At 40.9% G+C, this 19,181-nt stretch overlaps 1 protein-coding gene across 3 annotated transcripts in view; it reads left to right on the forward strand.

Moving 5' to 3' along the window:
* The first annotated feature begins 3,290 nt into the window (after positions 1-3,290).
* Positions 3,291-19,181, forward strand: part of WDR91 (WD repeat domain 91) — a 34,013-nt gene continuing 18,122 nt past the window's right edge. Inside the window, exons 1-8 of one of the 3 annotated variants that reach the window (XM_072652688.1) lie at positions 3,291-3,583; positions 5,054-5,233; positions 5,805-6,012; positions 8,833-8,915; positions 10,800-10,930; positions 11,528-11,693; positions 16,865-17,023; positions 18,278-18,471. In XM_072652688.1, the coding sequence (XP_072508789.1) occupies positions 3,461-3,583; positions 5,054-5,233; positions 5,805-6,012; positions 8,833-8,915; positions 10,800-10,930; positions 11,528-11,693; positions 16,865-17,023; positions 18,278-18,471 (1,244 nt within the window). In that variant the 5' untranslated portion in view covers positions 3,291-3,460. Of the gene's footprint in view, positions 4,003-4,148; positions 4,570-5,053; positions 5,234-5,804; positions 6,013-8,831; positions 8,916-10,799; positions 10,931-11,527; positions 11,694-16,864; positions 17,024-18,277; positions 18,472-19,181 lie in introns of those variants that run through there. The other 2 variants (XM_072652689.1, XM_072652690.1) reach the window with 2 other exon arrangements.

Below are 19,181 nucleotides of genomic sequence, written 5' to 3' on the forward strand. Positions count from 1 at the left end.
GTCCAGGATCAAGAAATGAAAGTGGATGTGTAGACAAAAAGAAAAACCACCACCAACAAAAAACCAACTTCATGCCTAGCCACTTAACATGGTAAGCACTGAATGGCATCACAAAAATGAAGTTGACTAGATTTTTAACTAACAGGAAGCAAGTGGTTAATAAAGAGTCATTTCTGAATCAACTGTCTATGTAAAGTCAGACATTGGCTTTTTGTAAATGTGTATGTGGGTATTGGGAGAGATACAAATATTAAATACATGGGCCCTGTCCTCATCAAATTTATAGTATGCTAGGGAGATAAGACACAAACACAGATAACTGTGGTATATATGTTACAAAAAAATGCATTCAAAAGTTAACAGGACTATTGAGCATAGATCTAAAGAGAATTATATAGTGTAACTCCCTCACTTTTTGGACCAGGAAATTGATGATTGTGAAGATTAAGTAATTTTCCCAAGGGAATAAAGTTAATAAATGGAGAGGCCAGGACTTAAACCCAGGACTTTCAACACCATATCCAGTGCTCTTACCACTGTACCACATTGAGGTACAACAGAACCTTAGACTTTTAGAGCAAAGGTAAAAATATCAGATTAGAAGAAAGGATAAAAATGAGAAGCTGATATGGCATGAAATAAAAATAACTCCAACCAGACCATTTAAATCGGCCACTGATGTGGAAAAATGGTAAATGGATAAAGGGATAGATATTAATAGAGATAACCATTGTTTTCTAAGGAAGTTTAATTAAGGTAAGCTAATTACCACCATAATGAAGAGACCAAAATTATCTAGAAACTACCACAACTGGCAAATATTTGATCTTCTTGCCAAAAGAAAATATATTTTAGTCAAGGACAACATAAGTTTACAAAATTAACTCATTTATATCGTCTTATGAAAGAAGATTGTGGAATATTAGGTACAGCATCATATCATAAAACAGCAAGACTCAGTGCTTCTAAGGGGAAGGTATAAAAGAGACCCACTTAAACCACCAAGTCATTTTGAGAGTACTTCATGACAAAACCAGAAGGCCAGACAAAAAAAAAAAATGGAAAAGGTCCGCATGTTTTGTACAACAAACTATTTTTATCAATGACAGTAAAGCCACTACATTTTGATTCTAATATCTAGTATTAGTCTTGATATAGTGCAGGAAGAAATAGAAAAGGAACTTAAAAAAAATGGGAAAAGCAATCTAATCACATCAAGAATACACAGAAGGAGCCTTTCCCGGAGGTGATAAAACTTTTGAAAAGCCAAGAAAATCACTTAAGAGGTTATTATGATAATCTTGGCAAAAAGTACATGAATCAGGGATAGTGGCCATGTCTGAAGAGAAGGGATGGTTGAGGGAGATTTTGTGGAGGTGGAATCAACAGGACTTGGTATCTGATTAGATATGAGGGGTGAGAGAGAGGGAAGTTTTTGAGACTAAGAGACTAAGAAGATAATGGTGTACTTGACAGAAATAGGAAGTTGAGAGGAAGGGCCAATTTACAGAAAAGATGGTGAGTTCAGTTTTGGACATGTAGAGTATGAGGAGTAGGTGGGAATCCAGTTTGGATGTCTAGAAGACTCTTGAAGGTATAGGACCCTAGTTCTGGGGAGAAATTAGGACTGGATAGGAAGATCTGACACTTAACAATGAAGACATAATAGTTGCTGTTATGGGAATGAGTGAGATCCCCAAAATGGAGTATGGATTTATAAGAGAAAAAGGCCCAGGACAGAGTATGAGGTGGAAGGAAGAGATGGTCTAGCAAAGAAGACTGAAGACTAATCAGAGAGGAAGAAAAAGAACTTCTCAAAGAAGAATATATAGGAGAAAATTGTTCCTTAGAAGCTAATAGAAAGAAAAAAGGGTTCAGGAGGTCAAACTTTGCCTTTGCAGTACACCTATATCTGTAAGGACACACTCTGGATTAAATCTCCCAGAACTCTATATGGACAAAGAAAGTTCATTGGGAGAAGAAGGTCCTGAAAAGGATGTGTTTTCCTAGGAAAAATTCATGTGATAGATATTGGAAACTCCTGTATCTATGTGTAGGATTACATATAGATACAAATAGAAGAAAGAGGAGGAAAATATATGGCTACTATGCAGGGTGTGCTACAAACCATATCTTATCTAGCTAGGATACTGTAATCATTGGATCAAGTGATATAACATACGTGAAGCATTTTGTAATCCTTGAAGCACTACTACTAAAGCTAGCTATTTATTATAAAAAATAAATTTCCTATTCCTACTAAATCCAGATTTGTTTCTGATAGCAGGGATGGGGAGAAAGAAACAGTCTAGGGGAGGGCAGAAGATGTAGAACCATCCCTGTGGGACAGTCAAGCTTCCCATGACTATGGGGTGAGGGCCAGGATATGCCATGAATTTTATCAAAGTTTTCTGCTATCCTCCTTCCTTAAGTGGCTGAGCTATTTCTTTCCCCACAGTATTAGGAGATTATTGGGGGTCAAAGGAGGCAACAAGTCTGCCTGAATTTCCTTGGTGAATGCCAGCTTTTAGGGAGTGGGGAGATATCAGATTCCAGTCCGGGGTGTGGAGGAGGTACTTTCCTCTTGATCTAACAGGGATGGTGGTGCTTCTCTTTATCCATTGTTTGGCGCTGCTGGATAGTACGGTGCTTTCAGTTTTAAGGAAATTGTGGACTTTCTCCTCTCGGAGATGTAAAGTCAAGTGACTGAACAACAAGGCCAGGGAGGTTTGGGAGGCTCCTTAGAGCAGACTGTGCCGGGACGAGCTTTAGAAGTGGGGAAGCAGATGGGCCAGGGACTGGCCGTACAACTGAGAGGTGGCCCGTAATCTTGGAAAGAACCCTGGGAGCACGTTGCGGGTCAGAAGCGGGATCGCCAAGGTCTGAAGGAGCGGGACGAGGCGGCGGAGGCCGTCAGCCAAGGGCGCTCACGCTTCCAGGAGTCTGCGGGTGGGGAGCTAGAAGAACATCTGTCACGGGGCCCTGGGCCAAGCCGCTCCGCACTGCTCCCTTCTCTCTTTCTTTAGTAAGCTTAATTCCAACATCTGGAGTGCCAGTGTTCTTTTCTTGGGTCAGGAAATAGAGACAAATAGATAAATGGAGAGACGGACAGACAGACAGACAGACAGATAGAGGATGGATAGAGAGCATTTGAACTGACCAGCCGGGAGGTTCGGCTTTGGAGAGAATGGGGGCGGGGCCCGTGGCAGGAGAGGGCGTGATATTTAAGTCGCGTTCCGAAGGGGGCGTGGCCACGTGTAATTCCGGCGGGGGGGGACCGGCGCGATGACGTCACACGCCGCCCACGGCCCGGCCCCGCCCCGCCGCCCCGCCGCGTGCCGGTTGCCGCTGCGGCTCCTCCCTCGTCTAGGCCGTCCCGGGGCGGAGTCTCGGTCCTGCCTCCCGCCTCCGCGCTCCCGGCTCGCCGTTCTGGCTCCGGCTCCGGCTCCCGGCGGGCGCGATGGCGGAGGCCGTGGAGCGCACAGACGAGCTCGTCCGCGAGTACCTGCTTTTCCGCGGCTTCACGCACACGCTGCGGCAGCTGGACGCGGAGATCAAGGCGGACAAGGAGAAGGGATTCCGGGTGAGGAGGCCGCCGCGGGGCTCCGGAGACCCCCGGGGAGGCGGGGGTGCGCCCCGGGCAGCGGCGGCATGTCCGGCCCAGCGGCGGCCGAGCTTCCACGTGTGAGCCGAGCAGCCCCGGCCCTCTGGCTTAATGAGCTAGTTTGGTTTCTGCCCCGGCGGTGCCGCCCCGGATGGCCGTTTCTCGGTAAACAGGCTCCTCGCGTCCCCGCCCCGCCGGCCTTATTTGAGGCACTTATCAAGTGCCTGCTGCGTGCCGGGGCCCTGGGGTGGGAGACGGGCCGCAGGTGACCAGTCCCCGTCCGCTGGGTTGTCTGTGCGTCCGGGGAGTGGCGTCCTCGGGTGACTCTGCGGATAGAAACCTGAACGTCCTGTGACGCTCTGCGACCCCATCCGACCGGCACTCATTAAGCGCCTTCGGTATGCCAGGTGCCCTTCCGCGGTCCAGGCCGATTTATTCCGTATTGATCTTGTCCGTACGCGGAGCGCCGTGTGAGGGGGTGCGGCGTGGGGGCTGGGCTCGGGGACCGCCAAGTGCCTGTCCAGCTCCAAAGCCACGGTGCTGCGCTCTGTTCTCTCCTGTGTAGAAGTCAGTAAGCGCTTACTCTGTGCTGACGCTCCGATGGCGAGGTCTTTGACAGCCGGGGCTGCTTTCTGCCCATCTTGGTGCCCTCTGCACTCCGCACAGCCTGGCACGTAGTGTTTGCTGACCTCTATACACCATTATACAGATGGGGAAACCGAGGCCCAGAGGGATGATACAGCTAGCCCATGTCAGCATGTGGAGCCAGGTCTTTGCTTCAGGCCCAGCTTTCTGTGCACCCCTCGAGGCTGGGGGAGAGAGAGAGAATACTGAGGACTGGGGGGCTCAGGAGAGGCTTCTGGTTGGAGCCTGCTGAAGAAAGCTGGAGATTCTCAGCAAAGTGAAGGAGATTGTTCTGAGTAGAGGCTCAGTCCAGGGAGCCAGCAGACCGGCTTGGCTGGAAGGTAAATAGGGGGAATCACGTGAAGGGAGTTTAGAACTAAGTTTCCCACATCTCAAAGATGCCTTGGGAGGACCCAGGAAGGATAGGATTTTACAGCTGGAAAGTACATTAGTGGTTCTTATCTTAGTTCATTCCCTTTACCTTACAGGTGGCTAAGTGTATTAATTACTCAGGTTTTCAGCTCTAGACTTTGGTGGGGCCTGAGCTAGAACTCAAGGCTTCTGATTTTCATTATACTAAAAACTTTATGACTATGGGGTTGAATCAGATATCTAAAGTTCATTAAATTAAAAAAAAATCTTCCCCATTTTCAATGCATATGACTGAAGCTTTTGTAAATAAACGTTAACTTTTTTATGATGAAAGGCTCAGCAAGTTTCTTTTGATGGTCAGAAGGCTTCATGGCAGAAAGAGACTGAATTAATTGAAGCATTGTTTCTTGCTGTCCTTGTCCCCTCTTTTTTTCTATCCCATGCTCTTCTCAGGTGGATAAGATTGTGGATCAGTTGCAGCAGCTAATGCAAGTTTATGACCTGGCAGCACTTCGAGATTATTGGAGCTACCTTGAGCGCCGTCTTTTCAGCCGGTTGGAGGATGTCTATCGGCCTGCTGTCAACAAACTAAAGACCAGCTTGTTCCGTTTTTATCTCATCTATACAATCCAGGTGCCTAGGGCTTGGGGGCTTTGCATAAGGCAAATATGGTTTATCTTCCCTAGAGAGGAAACGTTCTCATCTGGAAAAGATTTTAATTGAACCACAAAAGCGGATCCTGAAAGTGGCTATGAGGCAGACAGTCTCCTTGTTCTAACCATAGTGTTAGTGTAGCACCTTAAACCTCAGTCTGTCTCTCTGGTTCCTATTTCTCTCTTCCCTTTAAGTCTTAGGCTCTCTTTCCCCTACCATTTTGTTGTGAAGATTTTCCTTGGCCTGAGGAACAGATATTTTTTTACATGAAAATTAGAAAGGAATTGTTTACAGGTTTGTCATTTTGCATTCTTGGAGTCTCTTTAAGCAACACCTGAACACAGGAATGTGCTTGAGGTCAGTGACTGTTTCCTTCATGATATCTGGAGGAATGACTCTGGGGCCTTGGGGTCGTCAGTAGTTTGAATTAGTAGTGGAGGTATCAGGATTGCTCCTCGATGTATACATAGATTATATGTATAGTGTATACATATAGAGCATAGAAGAATCTAACTCCTTGACTCTTTTTTCTCTTTTGTGTCACTGGCAGACAAACAGAAATGATAAAGCTCAGGAGTTCTTTGTGAAGCAGGCCACTGAACTCCAGAACCAAGCAGAGTGGAAGGATTGGTTCATCCTACCCTTTCTCCCATCTCCAGATACCAACCCTACCTTTGCCACCTACTTCTCCAGGCAGTGGGCTGACACTTTCATTGTGTCGCTCCACAACTTCCTGAGTGTCCTGTTTCACTGCATGCATATCCTTCCACCGGTTTGGGAGTGGATAAAGGGGAGGACTTTTGGGAATGATTGTTTCTGTGGGCTTCCCCTGAGCCACTCTGTACAATTTTACCTTTTGTCTTTGCGGCTGGTGTTTTTATTTTCACAGTGCTTTATCATTTTAATATGTAAAATATATTACAAGAAGAATATTGCATCTTGTTTGGGAGGCAGCAAAATGTAATGGATAGTAATATACCTGGAATGGGGAAGACCTGGCCTCAAATGCCTCTGCCTCTTGCTAACTGTGTGAACATGAGCAAGTTATTGGATATCTTTGAGCCTCAAGCAGCTCTCAAAATGAAGTTATTTACTACCATAGACCTCTGAAGGGTCACAGTTCTGCTGCTATGCTTCTTAAAACTTGTCAGGGTGTGACTTGTAGGAAGGATTATGGTGCTATTACTGAACAGTAGACCACGTCATCTGGATCCTAGCTTTCTTCTGTTAGTCATGGAAGCTAAAGTAGCCAAAAAGAGAAGAAATCTATTGCCTCGTTGACAGGGTTGGGGAACCTGTGGCCTTGAGGCCTCTAGGTTCTTAAGTGCTGCTCTTTGACTGAATCCACCTTGGAGCAGAACTTGCTACTACTGAGGGCACTTAACGCTCCCAGGGACATTATTTAACCAATATATAATACCCTAGAAATATAATTTAGAAAAGAACGAGAATTAGAATTTCTTCCCTTTTAGTTAGTCTCAGCTTTTACTCTAATTCTGGCAGCAAATGGAGCTCTCTTACTGAGGTCTTTGGGAAGAAGACAGCGATTACAGGGATGTGATGAAGTGGAATTGGGTTTTTGGTTTAAATCTAGATGGCCATTTAATCGTTTTTATCTTTGAAGGTGGTTGCCTGAGATCCATGAAGACTATGGCCTTTATTTTCTCTACTCTTGCCTTGAAATACTAGAGATAAAAGGGGAGGCTTTCTTTTGAGTTGGGACACCTGGTGAAATACTGATAAGTTTCTAGTTACCAAATGCCACCCATTGGGTGCTGTCTCTGCCTATGGGAGGAAGCGTTTTCTTGTGAGGTTGAGATAGATGTCTCACTTGCTTTTGCCCTCATCTTTCGAGTGTTCTTTTCCTTGTTTCTGACCTTGTTTCTGTGAGTGATCTTGGAGAGGAGATATTGGTTACTTGGGTTGGGAGCAGTCATAGCATGAACATTTGCCTATTCAAGAGACGTGCTTCTGTCAGACTATTTTGGTGATACTTTAAAGACAAGAAGCAGTTTTAGATGAAATGTGATGTTGGAAAAAGCTTTGCCTTAAAAAAAAAATTTAAGTTTATCATGGATCTAGAGCAAGGAGTGACTTCAGAGGCCATTTGACTAACCCCTTCATTTAACAGGTTGAGGAAACTGAAGGTCCAGGATTATTAAATAATGTGTCCAAAGTCACACAGCCATTAAGTACCTGAGGCAAGATTTGAACTCAGAACTTTTTGACTCTGTGTTCAGCACTTTAAATACTTAACCAAGTTGCCTTCATGTTTTGTTGATGCTTTTTAAAAAAGCAAAGCTGCCACTTTCCAGAGCTTTCATATATCCCTCCTACCCTAATAAGACCTTCCCTTACAGCAGAGAAGTGTAATGAAACAAAAAAAAATCTACAGGCTGGCCATGTCTGATTATGTATGCCTCGTTGCACACCTGTAATCCACCCCCTCTCCACTGAGAGGAGGGAAGTGTGCTTCACTGGAAGTGTTATAGATGTGAGTACACTTGACGTCTCTGCACTGAGGAGAGTTCTGTTGTGTTTCTTTTTATTTGTCTGCTGTCTGTCATTGTTGTTTTTCTTTATGTTATTGGCATCTATTTTGTCCTCCTTGTTTTGCCTGTTTAAACTGTGTTTTCTCTATTTTAACGGAGGCTGTTAGGTTTTGGGATGTTAGTAAGGACCCTTTGTCCCAAAGTGTGAATGCATGTGGATATCTGGGTGACGGTACAAGCTCATGAACACTTTGTCATGCAGTATTGTAAATCTTACCCTGTAGAGTAAGGCTATCCATGTTCAGCTTGAAAAGACGGAAGCAAATGGGTGATCTTTTTCCCTCATTTGATAGATTTTCACATTTCTCAGCAGACCAACTGGCCACATGCCTGCTGAGTCACAAGACTCCAAGATCTCATCTAGTCAACTGCCTATTGTTAGCTGGCTAAGACCTGACTTTGTTATATGTAGTTACTACTTTAAAAAAAAAATATCTGGCCTGGGACCTGCAAATTTGTTTAAAAAAAAAGGATCACTGTAAAACAAATCCAAATGTAAAAAAGTAAAAATTTCTGTCATTTGATAGAAATCTTAAACTTGGCTTTTTAACATCTGTATTTGCTGGCCCGGTAAACTTTTACATGCTCCTAAGCAGTGTTCTGATGGAAATTAGACTAGTCATAAAGTATTAATATTAATAATAACAACTGACATTGATACAGTGTGTTACAGTTTACAAATAGCTTTGCATTCATTATCTCATTTGATCTTCATCTGATGAATTGTAGGTAGTATAAATATCCCCATTTTGCAGATGAAGAAACTCGAGCTCAGAGAGGGGAGTAATTTGTTTAAGGTTACACAGCTATAAAGTGGCAGAGCTGGTATTTAGACCCAGGTCTTGTAGTTCCAAGTCCAGTATTCTTTGTACCTCACCAGAGCTGCCATAGTCCAGACAGTTTTATTAAACATTAAAAAAATGTGCTCTGTGTCATTTACTTCACTAAACATCTGTAATGTGCCAGAGAGAGTAGGAATTGCTGGCAAACGTTTTGCAGGTGGGCTTATTCTTTAACTTGGTGCACCAGTGCCAGTAATCCTGAACTTTGAGGCTGAGTGTCAGAGAACTTCTCAGGTACAAGAGGAAAATGAAGTCCTGCGTCAGAAGGTTTGTTCTGCTTTGTTCTGCTCAGCTTCACTCCTTTGAGAGCACTTCCTTCTGCTTTCTGGGCATGTGATGAGGTAGCAGCAGTGACCACAAGCAGCAGGGAAGGAGGGCCTCCTGGCCTGTTGTCGGGGGAGCTTAGCCACATCAGTATTTGCAGAGTCTGAGGCCTCTACTTTTTGAGAACCAGAGACCATTTCAATATTTTTGTTTTCTGGGTAGCATAAATTTGGATTGTTTGCAGCTATGGAAATGACTTCTAGGTGGCTCTTTGGCTTTTGGTTTCTTCAACTCAGTCTAATATCCAGAGTTGGATCATAGGTGTCCCACAGTCTGAATAGTTTGAGGAGTTCCCTTTCATGCCTGAAATGAGCAAATGAAGACTAAGGGCAGACTTTAAAAATCTCTAGTTTTTTTGGGGAAATAGAAATTTTGTCCCAATACCTTAGGTGAAGTTACTGAAAGAAACCATTTTAGTTTTTTGACTTAAAAACTTACCCAACAAAGTGATCTTTACAAGGTCTTCCCCATTTTCAGTGCTAATTTTTCTGGACAAAAAGTACTGAGGAATGGGATGGGTCTGTCTGGTACAGCAGAGAATAAATTGAAAAATGGGGAGAAGTTAATCATAGTTCTTGGCACTAATTGTTTTGGCATAGGTAAAAGTGAGTCTGTACATTGTACGTTAAAGAAATAGGAGAGGGAAAAGTTTTTTTAGGAGAGAATGGGCAAGGCTATATCAAGGAGGAGGAGAAGGTGGTCTTGGTATACAAGCAATGCCTATTGCTGTTCCCAGGTGATAATTGTACTCCTACATATCTTCCATTTAGGCCTTAAAAACAAATTTATTGAGAAATAGTTGTGGATAGATGAATGAGAAAAGAACTAGGACTTTAATTGGGTAGAACACCAATATACTAACATCTGGGGCGTAAGTATCTTTCCCTTCTGAGACGTTATTATTTCCCAAGGTCCATTGGTGAGGGTTTGCCCTTCCCTCTTGCAGATCACATACCCTCCTAAGGGGACTCTTCTTGATTTGCTGATGAGCCTCTCTCCTCTTAGCTAGGCTTCTTCTTGGGGGAGGGGATGTTGTTTCACCACATTCATACTTGAAACCTGCTTCGCTTGTGAGGACCCACATGTTTGCTCTGTTGGCATAGCTTTTGAGGAACCCCTCCATGTTAATTATAACAAGAGCGGATATTTCTGTAGTACTCCGTCTGCACAGTTCTTTACATACGTTGTTTCCTTTTATTCTGTGAGATGAGTGTTCTTATTCTCACTTTACAGCCGAGGAAGCCAAAGTGCAGAGAAGTGAGGTGACTGTCAGGGTTTCAGAACTAGGAAGCCTCTGAGGTAGATTTGAGCCCAAGACTTGCTGATGCCCATTCTAGTACTTCAGCTACTCTGTCACTTTCCCTTAATGAACATGAAGGCCTTTCCCAAATACTTACCGTTAATTCAGACTGGTGATAGTCATAGAATCTTCTTGATGGTCTTTCAGGGTTGACTTCCTTCTTCCAGTTTTGGTTTTCCCTCCAATGGGGAATATGTTTGCTACCCTTCTAGTAGTTACAATTTTGGAATCTCATGTTTTCTGTTTGTGACTGAAACAGGAAGCCTATATTTTTCAAATAGTAAGAGGTATGATTTATATGTGGAAAAAATTCTTTAATACCACAGAGTAGTACCAAACATGTTCATTGACAAGACAGTACTTGTGTTGATGTGGCACGCTTACTTTTTGAGCTCTTTTTTTAGAGAAGATGTTGTGGGATCGTGAGGTTTATAGACTTGGTAAAGACTTGGTAAAGCTAGGAAGCATCATAGATCTGAGGGAAGATCAGGTGAGAATACCTTCTAACTCACCCCATCCCTACCTAGCTTTTTGCATTGCAAGCAGAAATCCATCGGATGAAGAAAGAAGAGCAGCAGCTTGAGGAGGAAGAGGCAGTGGTCCAACATAAACTCCCTCATTATGTGTCCAGTATGGACCGCCTGGGAGACTCAGAACTGTGAGTTCATGTGGCATTTATTCAATTGGGGAGAACTTGGTAGTTAAGCTCTTTGTACTTTTTTCTACTTTTTACCCTATGGTATTATCTTAGTAATAACTTTGTTTCATTATTCTACCCTATGTACTTTACCTTACGTGGTTGAGAGAACTGTCCCAGAGTGTCTGTTCGGCATGTACCATCCTTCTTTCCGAGAGTGATGAGCCCAGCCTTTTGTATTCTTAGTACTGTTCTCTAATGTAGTTTGCCTGCATGTGGTTGTGAAGTTTTAGGTGAGAAAATGAGATGACACATACTTTAGTGACTTTGAGAAATAGCCAGCTAAGGCAAAGCCTTTTAGTGATGGAACTTTCTTAGTTTCTTAACACTGGAGCTCTGTAAGAAGGATAGAGAAGTGATGCTCTCATTTCAGATAAGCAGCAGATTCCATTAATACTATGAAACAACACCAGGGAAGCCAATAGCTTGGAGCTTATTACTTAACCAAACAGCTTGAGCCCTGACAAGGAATACCTCACATGTCTCTGGTAGCTCCATGGTCCTGCTGTGCCTTCCTCCTTCAACTCCGTAACAACGTTGTGTTTCTGTTTTGACCAGTGTCATGGTATGTAGCCAGAGGAGTGCCTCGCTTTCTCATTCCCCCAAGATGGGGTTCTTCTCCGCCCTGTTGCCTCAGAGTAAGAAGAGTCCCTCCAGAGTATCTCCAGCTCCGGGTCCCCCTCAGGCACAGTCCTCAGTGAAAAAAGAGTTAGCTAACAATCAGGTGAGTGTCTAATTTCTACTTCCCAAACACATTTCTGACATCTGATGATATTTCCAAGGTACATGGTCACTTTTTTATATTTGTCTTCACGTTCTACATTAGAGCCTGGATTTCTTTACCTTTAGGCTTTTCTTTTTTTTCTTCTTCTTGTGTCTTCTTTGATATTAGTATTTCAGGATTGGGATAAGTAGAGGAGCCAAGGGGACAGAGAGGAAAGGTGTCACATTCCTTCTCATCTCAAGTCTTTCATTCTGACAGTGAAATCAGAACTTTACCATTGATTGTTGCATGGTGTGCTTCTTAAGTTTTGGCTAACTCTTGAGATTCCCTACTGTCTTTTAAGCTGATTGAGATCAGCTTTAACTGTATGACACACAATAGTCTTTGAAATGTTCCTTCCCCTTTCTCATGTTGTAGGTAGCAGCCTGTAGTGTTTGTGACTGAGGAGTGAATTTCAAAATCTGTGATAATTTAGACATGTAAAAATCAAAGTCTTGAGGAATAAATGTTTCATCATAGCAGGCCCTAGAACTAGAGTGTTTCTCCTTCAGACAGCAAGTATTTGTGTGTAGATGACTTTTTGTCTCTCTTTTTACCCCAATCCCTCCCTCACATTGTCTCTAAAACTCTGAATGTGAAAACCAGATTCATTTCCCTCACATCAGCTTCTCTTCTTGACTGCTCTTTCCTTTTGCCTTCTCTCCATTTGGTTAGTTCTGTTTTCTGAATGTTGTCTGTCATGTTACCTCTGCCGCCTGTGTCTTTCAGGCTTCCATTGCTGGACTATATCAGTAGTCTCTGAATTGACATTCCAGTCTTTTAAAAAAATTTTACATTTATTTTTTGTTTGTTTTTTTGTTTTCAACATTCATTTTTATAAGATTTTGAGTTTCAAATTTCTTTCTCCCTCCCTCCTCCTTCCTTAAGATGGCATGCAGTCTGCTATAGTCTATTGCATGTACAATCAAATTAAACATATTTCCACATTAGTCATGTTGTGCAAGAAGAATCAGAACAAAAAGGAAAAAAACCACCAAAAAAAGAAAAGAAAAGAGCATGCTTCAGTCTGCATTTAGACTCCATGGTTCATGAGTAGCATATTCCATCTTGAGTCTTTTGAAATTATTTTAGATCATTGTCTTGCTGAGAAGAGCTAAGTCTAACAGACTTGGTCACTGCATGATGTGGCTGTTATTGTGTACTATGTTCTCCTGGTTCTCACTTCACTCAGCATCAGTTCATGTAAGTCTGTCCAGGTTTTTCTGAAATTGCCTGCTCATCATTTCTTATAGCACAATGGTATTCCATTACATTCATATACCACAACTTGTTCAGCCATTCCCCAGTTGATGGGCATCTCCTCAATTTCCAGTTCTTGACCACCACAAAAAGAGCTGCTATAAGTATTTTTGTACATGTAGGTCCTTTTCCCTTTTTTATGATCTCTTTGGGATATAGCTCTAGAAGTGGTATTGCTAGATCAAAGGGTATGCACAGTTTTATAGTACTCTGGGTATAGTTCCAAATTGCTCTCCAGAATGGTTGGAGCAGTTCACAGCTCCGTCAACAATGCATTAGTGTTTGAATTTTCCCACATCTTCTCCAACATTTATCATTTTCTTTTTTTTATCATAGGTGTGAGATCAGAATTATTTTAATTTGCATTTCTCTAATTAGTAGTGATTTGGAGCATAGTATTCCAGTCTTTAGTTGTCCCTTTCCCCAATCCATTTTACTACGGCTGCTAAACTAACATTATTTCCTCACCTTTCTACTAAAAGCTGTAATGGGTTTCCATTGTGTACTGAATTAAGTAAAAACTGCTTAACTTGGTCCTCCTTGCTCTGGCCACAGCATCACTTTTCATTACTTTCTTTTTTATACCCTATGTTCCAACCAAGGTGAACTCTGTTCTTGCCACTTTCCTGCCTTTGGGCCTTTGCTCATGCTTTTCTTTCTGCCTATAATACCTTCCTCATGCTAATCTCTGCTTTTCAAAGCCCATCTCAGACACTGCCTCCTTTATGAAGCATCCTCTGAAACTCCACTCTCTACCCTAAGGGATATAATCTTTCTCTTCTTTGAGCTTTCTTGGAACTTTGTACCTCTCATATTGTTTATATTCTACGTTACAGAATAGTTATTTATGTGCTTTTGTTAATTGCAATATGTAAATAAGTAATTATTTATATACTTATGCCACACTATTAATATATAAATTCCTTAAGGCAGGTACCATGTTTTATTTGTATCTTCTGTGAAATACCTAGCACAACTTCTGATACAGATTAGATTCTCAATAAATATATTGAAATTAAAATAGAATACCAGTTTTTCCCATATATTCCTTCATTTCCCCCTCCTAGAGACCCATCCCATGTAACAAAGAACTTTTTATTAATGAAAAAGACAAAGAAGAAAAAAGAAGTCAGCAAAATGATTAATACATTGAAAAAAATCCTGAAAATATATGCATTGTTTCACACCATGGACCTCCCCGCTCTTCAGAGGAGTGGGAAGAGTGTCTTCTTATATATCTTTCCTGAGGTCATTCTTGTTCTTTATTATTTTGCAACATCTATTTTAAATTGTTCAGTGGTTGTCGTTCTTTCTGTTTGCATTGTTGTCATTGTCTATATCATTTCTTAGCTTTGCTTACTTCAGTTTGCCTAAGTTTGTGTTAGTCTTTGTGTGCCTCTCTGTATTGATCAGATTTCTTTCATATAGCATAGTAATATTACATTACATTCATGTATAACAATTTTAGTAATTTCCCAATTGATGGACTTTATTTGTAGTTCTTTGCTACCCACAAAAATACTGCTACAAATGTATAGATGTATATTGGGACTTTATTTTTATCACTTATGTCCTTGAAAATATATACATAATAGTGGAATCTTGCTATTCTGTTTGCTTAATTCCAAATTACATTCTAAAATGATTCACAATTTCACCAACAATGCAAGATGTTCCTATCTTTCTATAGCTTCTCCAACATTAATTATTCCCATCTTTTGTCATTGTTGTTAAATCTCTGGGTTGTTTTGATTTCATTTTTTCTCATGCTTTCATTAATTTTCAATTCTTTTGCAAGCTGTGAACTGTTTGCTCATACCTTTGACCACTTATCTGTTGGAGAATGGTTTTTGGTCTTACGTGTTTCTCTTAAGTTATCTTGGATGCCAGATCATTATCTGAGAAATTATATTTTTTCCATTTGACTCCTTTTCTTCTTGTCTTAGATGCGTTAATTTTGTTTAAGCAGAAACTTTTAAATTTCATGTAATCAAAATTATTTATCTTTTGTAATTTCCTTTCTTTAAGAATCTTCCCATTGTTGGGAAAGGTATATGGTCTTCTGGGTTTTTTATGGTATTTAATATTCAGGTATTCACTTTTAATACAGAAATAGAATATGATGTAAGTTAGTAAGTTAGTCTAAGTATAATTGTTGCCACACTTTTTACAGTTTTTCTAGTAGTACTTATCCAACAGGGAGCTCTTCAATCAATCAGTAAACATTTATTAAGTGCTCACTGTGTGCCAGGCCTTGTGCCAAGCCCTAGGGATACAAGAAGAGGCAAAAGGCAGGCCCTGCCCTTGTCAAGGAGCTTACAGTCTCACGGGGTGGAGGAGGCAGCGTGTAAACAAGTATACACACAAGCAGCTATGTACAGGATAAATGGGAATACTAGAATTGAGAGAAGTTGAGACAGGTTTCCTGTAGAAAGTAAGATTTTTATTTGGAAATTAAAGAAGTTCCAGGTGTGGGGCGCTAGTCAGAACGTCGAGAGCTGAGAGCTGGAGTATGATTTATGTAATTTATGGTTTGGGGTTTATGAAACATTGAGTTTCGTTATTTCTGATTCTCCTTTGTCTATTTCTGATTCACTTAGCTGGGTCATAAGGATTGTAGCAGCTCCACCTATGATGTGTATGGGCTGCTCTTGTCAGCAGTGAAAACTAAATCTTTGATATCTGTGAAAAAGCATAAGGACAGGGATCTGCGTATCTGACATATAGATGGTTAAGAAGATACTGATATTCTGTTGTACTTAGTGTGACTGTATCACAGTTGGGTGAGGAAAAATCCTTTGAAATATATCTGATCTATTTCATTTATCTACTTCTCTTTTCATCAATGCCAAATGGTTTTAATGACTGTTGCTTTATCATATAGAGTAGCATATCTTCTTTTCTTCCAAAGGCACAACAATCATTGGAAAAATAACTGAAAGTATCACTTATGTTTCTTATTCATTATTTTGATTCAGAGTTTAGAGCTGGAGAGGATATTAAAGGTGATCTATAACCATCTTATTTTATAAAGGAGTAACCTCAGGTCCAGAAAGAGTAAATAATTTGGTCAGTGTTGCATAAACTCTAAATCCAAGTCCTTAGATACCCACCTTCTCACAGAGCATTGCTTTTTTCAGTTTACCATGTTGTCTTTGTATCTTTAGAGAAATATTTTTTACTTCTTCTGATTCTATTGCCAAGTAAATAGATCATATTTGAGTGTTTGCAGGTTCTTTGTCTTAGACGTGTAGCTAAGGAAAGTCGCATACGTTACTGTTTGCCATAGCAGAATCTTTTCCTTCCAAATTTTAAAACTGACTAGAGTTCTTTACGTATCCTAGAATTTCTTTTTAAGAATTCTTGGCTTCTTAGTAATCATTTTTAAATGCCATACGTTTCACTATCATCCTGCCCAGTCATATACACTTTGCTAGGACCATGGAGAGTGCTGTGACACTTTTCCATTTTACAGAGGCTTTTGTGGGGTGTGTTTAAAAAAAGAAAGTTTTTGTTACCTTAGCATCTTCTAAGTATTAGTAGATTAAAGTCATTATTCCTGGTTTGTAAATCTTAAAAACTAAGGTAGAAAAGTGGTGATATTCTTTTCATCCTACATAATTACTGTTAGAAATATAAATAGAAACTTGAAAATCCAGATTTCCTGATTTACTTATGGAGCCATTGAGCTTCTGCTTGGCTGAAACAGTAAAATTTAAGCTTTTTGAAAAACATAGACAAATACTAAATGAGAGCTGAAAATATGGCATTGATGATGCCATGTTGAAGCTCCTCTTTCTGTTCTTCTTGTCTGCTGTGACCTGGGCATAAACTGAAAATCAATTTCCATTGTTCTAATTCTTGTCTTCTAGACCCTTAAAGGAAAGGAAGTCACAACAGGAGTCAAGGATGGAAAGAACATCTTCAGTGGCTTATCAACTGGAGAGCCTGGTTTGGCACATCATCGGCAGAAACGCCTGCAGGATCACGGCAAAGAAAGAAAAGAGCTATTGTCCAAATCGTCTTTTCAGGTATGGCCCTCTGTTCCATAAGAGCCAACAGCTAGTCTTTTGTGTATTACCTTAACAATTCAGAGCTTTGGCGGAGAAGTTTTCCTTGCAGCTCAGATTTTATTTGTTAAGCCTATTCTGATTTCTTAGTCATGTAGAAATATTTAATGTTTTTTACTTCATTTTGTTTGTGAAGGATTGTTTTTTGCTTAATTAATTTGAACTGAATTTTGTTTTGACAGTTCATTTGAGAGAATTTTTTGTGTCCTCTTTCCTCTCCATCCCTGCCCCTCCTTTTTAGCTTGGTTCTTTTCCATGCTAGCATATTATATAATAATTATGACTGCCAGCTATCATATGCAACATTTCTGTACAAGACCATTTGTACAGAACTTAGGAAGGACTCCTGTACTGTCCGCACACTTAGTTGAGTCATAAGGATTGTAGCAGCTCCACCTATGATGTGTATGGGCTGCTCTTGTCAGCAATGAAAACTTTAAATCTTTGATATCTGTGAAAAAGCATAAGGACAGGGATCTGCATATCTGACATATAGATGATTAAGAAGATACTGATATTCTGTTGTACTTAGTGTGACTGTATCACAGTTGGGTGAGGAAAAATAATTGATATGAGGAAGTGGATCCATGTCATTAGCCATACAGAGACATGCCCAAAATGGCCCATCTTCCTGAATAAAAAAATGACCCCAGGCCTGAAGGGGAGATGGGGACAGCCTTAGAAGCCAAACCTTGAACTCTACCCTACCTGAGGTTTCTTTAAAGATACTCCTTGAGTTATTGGGGGTGGCTTTGTCTGTAAGTACCATCCTCCTTCCTATCTGCTGGTGTTTTTTTACAACTCCATTAGGGTAGCTCTGAAAAGTGCTTTTGAATTTCCAAGGGATACTGGAAGTTTATTTCAGCCTGTTTGACTCAGCTGTAGAGTGCATGAAGCAGTAAGGCTGGAAAGGTAGGTAGGGGCCAGGTTGTGAAAAACTACAAATAGAGGAGTTGAAAATGGAGTGTAGACAACATGACTAATGTGGGAATGTGTTTAACATGATTGTACATGTATAACATGTATCAGAGAGCTTGCCATCTAGGGGAGAGGGGAGGGAGAGAGGGAGAAAAGTTTGGAACTCAAAGTTTTACAGAAATGAATGTTGACAGCTATTTTTACATGTAATTGGAAAGAAATACCATTAAGAAAAAAATAAGGAAAATAGAGTGTAGATATCCTGTCTATATTACTCATTTTATTTGCTTGAGATAGGGTCCAGAAAAGAAAACAGAAGTTAGTGGCCCAGAGACAGAGCCTTCCCCAGAGCTTCATATTGAACAAGCAGACCTGATTACCAGAGCTTCTGGAGCTGGTGTAGAAGGGAGTGGCTTCCGAACTGAGCAGCCTTTCATTGTGTTGAGCCAGGAAGAGTATGGAGAACATCACTCTTCCATCATGCATTGCAGGTGAGTAACTGGACTAGGAGCAGCTTAGAGGTGGCAGTGATAGAAAACCAACCCATTGTCAAGACAGCCTTTACTCCTCTAACTGGAATTTTCTGTCTGGTGCCTTCAAGATAGCTAGTGGAAGTTGCTACCTGGCATTGCAGGGAAGGAATTGAGGACTGACAGTGAGGATGGGAGGTTGTGATATTATCCCCAAGATTTTAGAAAAAATAAATGCCTAGGAGTCCAGAAATCTTCAGGCCCCATTCTGCAAAGAGATGGAGTTGAACTGATGATCTCATGATTCTGATTTTAATTAGTTATTCCATTTAATCTAATAGAGAATCAAAAATCCAAGGTTAGATGGAATTGTAGTTGTCATGTAGTCTAGTCTTCTTCCAAAGTATGAATCCCAGCTGCAGTAGAATTACTAGTATCATTTTTTTCTCTATTTGAGACTCTCTTTTTTTAAAAAATTATTTTATTTGTTTTCAGTGTTTTACAATCACTTCCATGTATCTTAGATTTTTTTTCCCCACTCCTCTCTTCTTCCCCCCTCCCACCCCCCTCCTTACCCCCTCCCTCCCTCTCTGAAATGGCATGCAATCTTATATAAGTTCTACACATACGTTCCTATTAAATACATTTTTACCTTAGTCATATAGAAGAATTAAAATGAATGGGAGAAATCATAAAACAAAACATAGTGCAAAAGAAAATGTTCTGCTTCA

Source organism: Notamacropus eugenii, chromosome 3 (assembly GCF_028372415.1).
Source record: "Notamacropus eugenii isolate mMacEug1 chromosome 3, mMacEug1.pri_v2, whole genome shotgun sequence".
NCBI lineage: Eukaryota > Metazoa > Chordata > Mammalia > Diprotodontia > Macropodidae > Notamacropus > Notamacropus eugenii.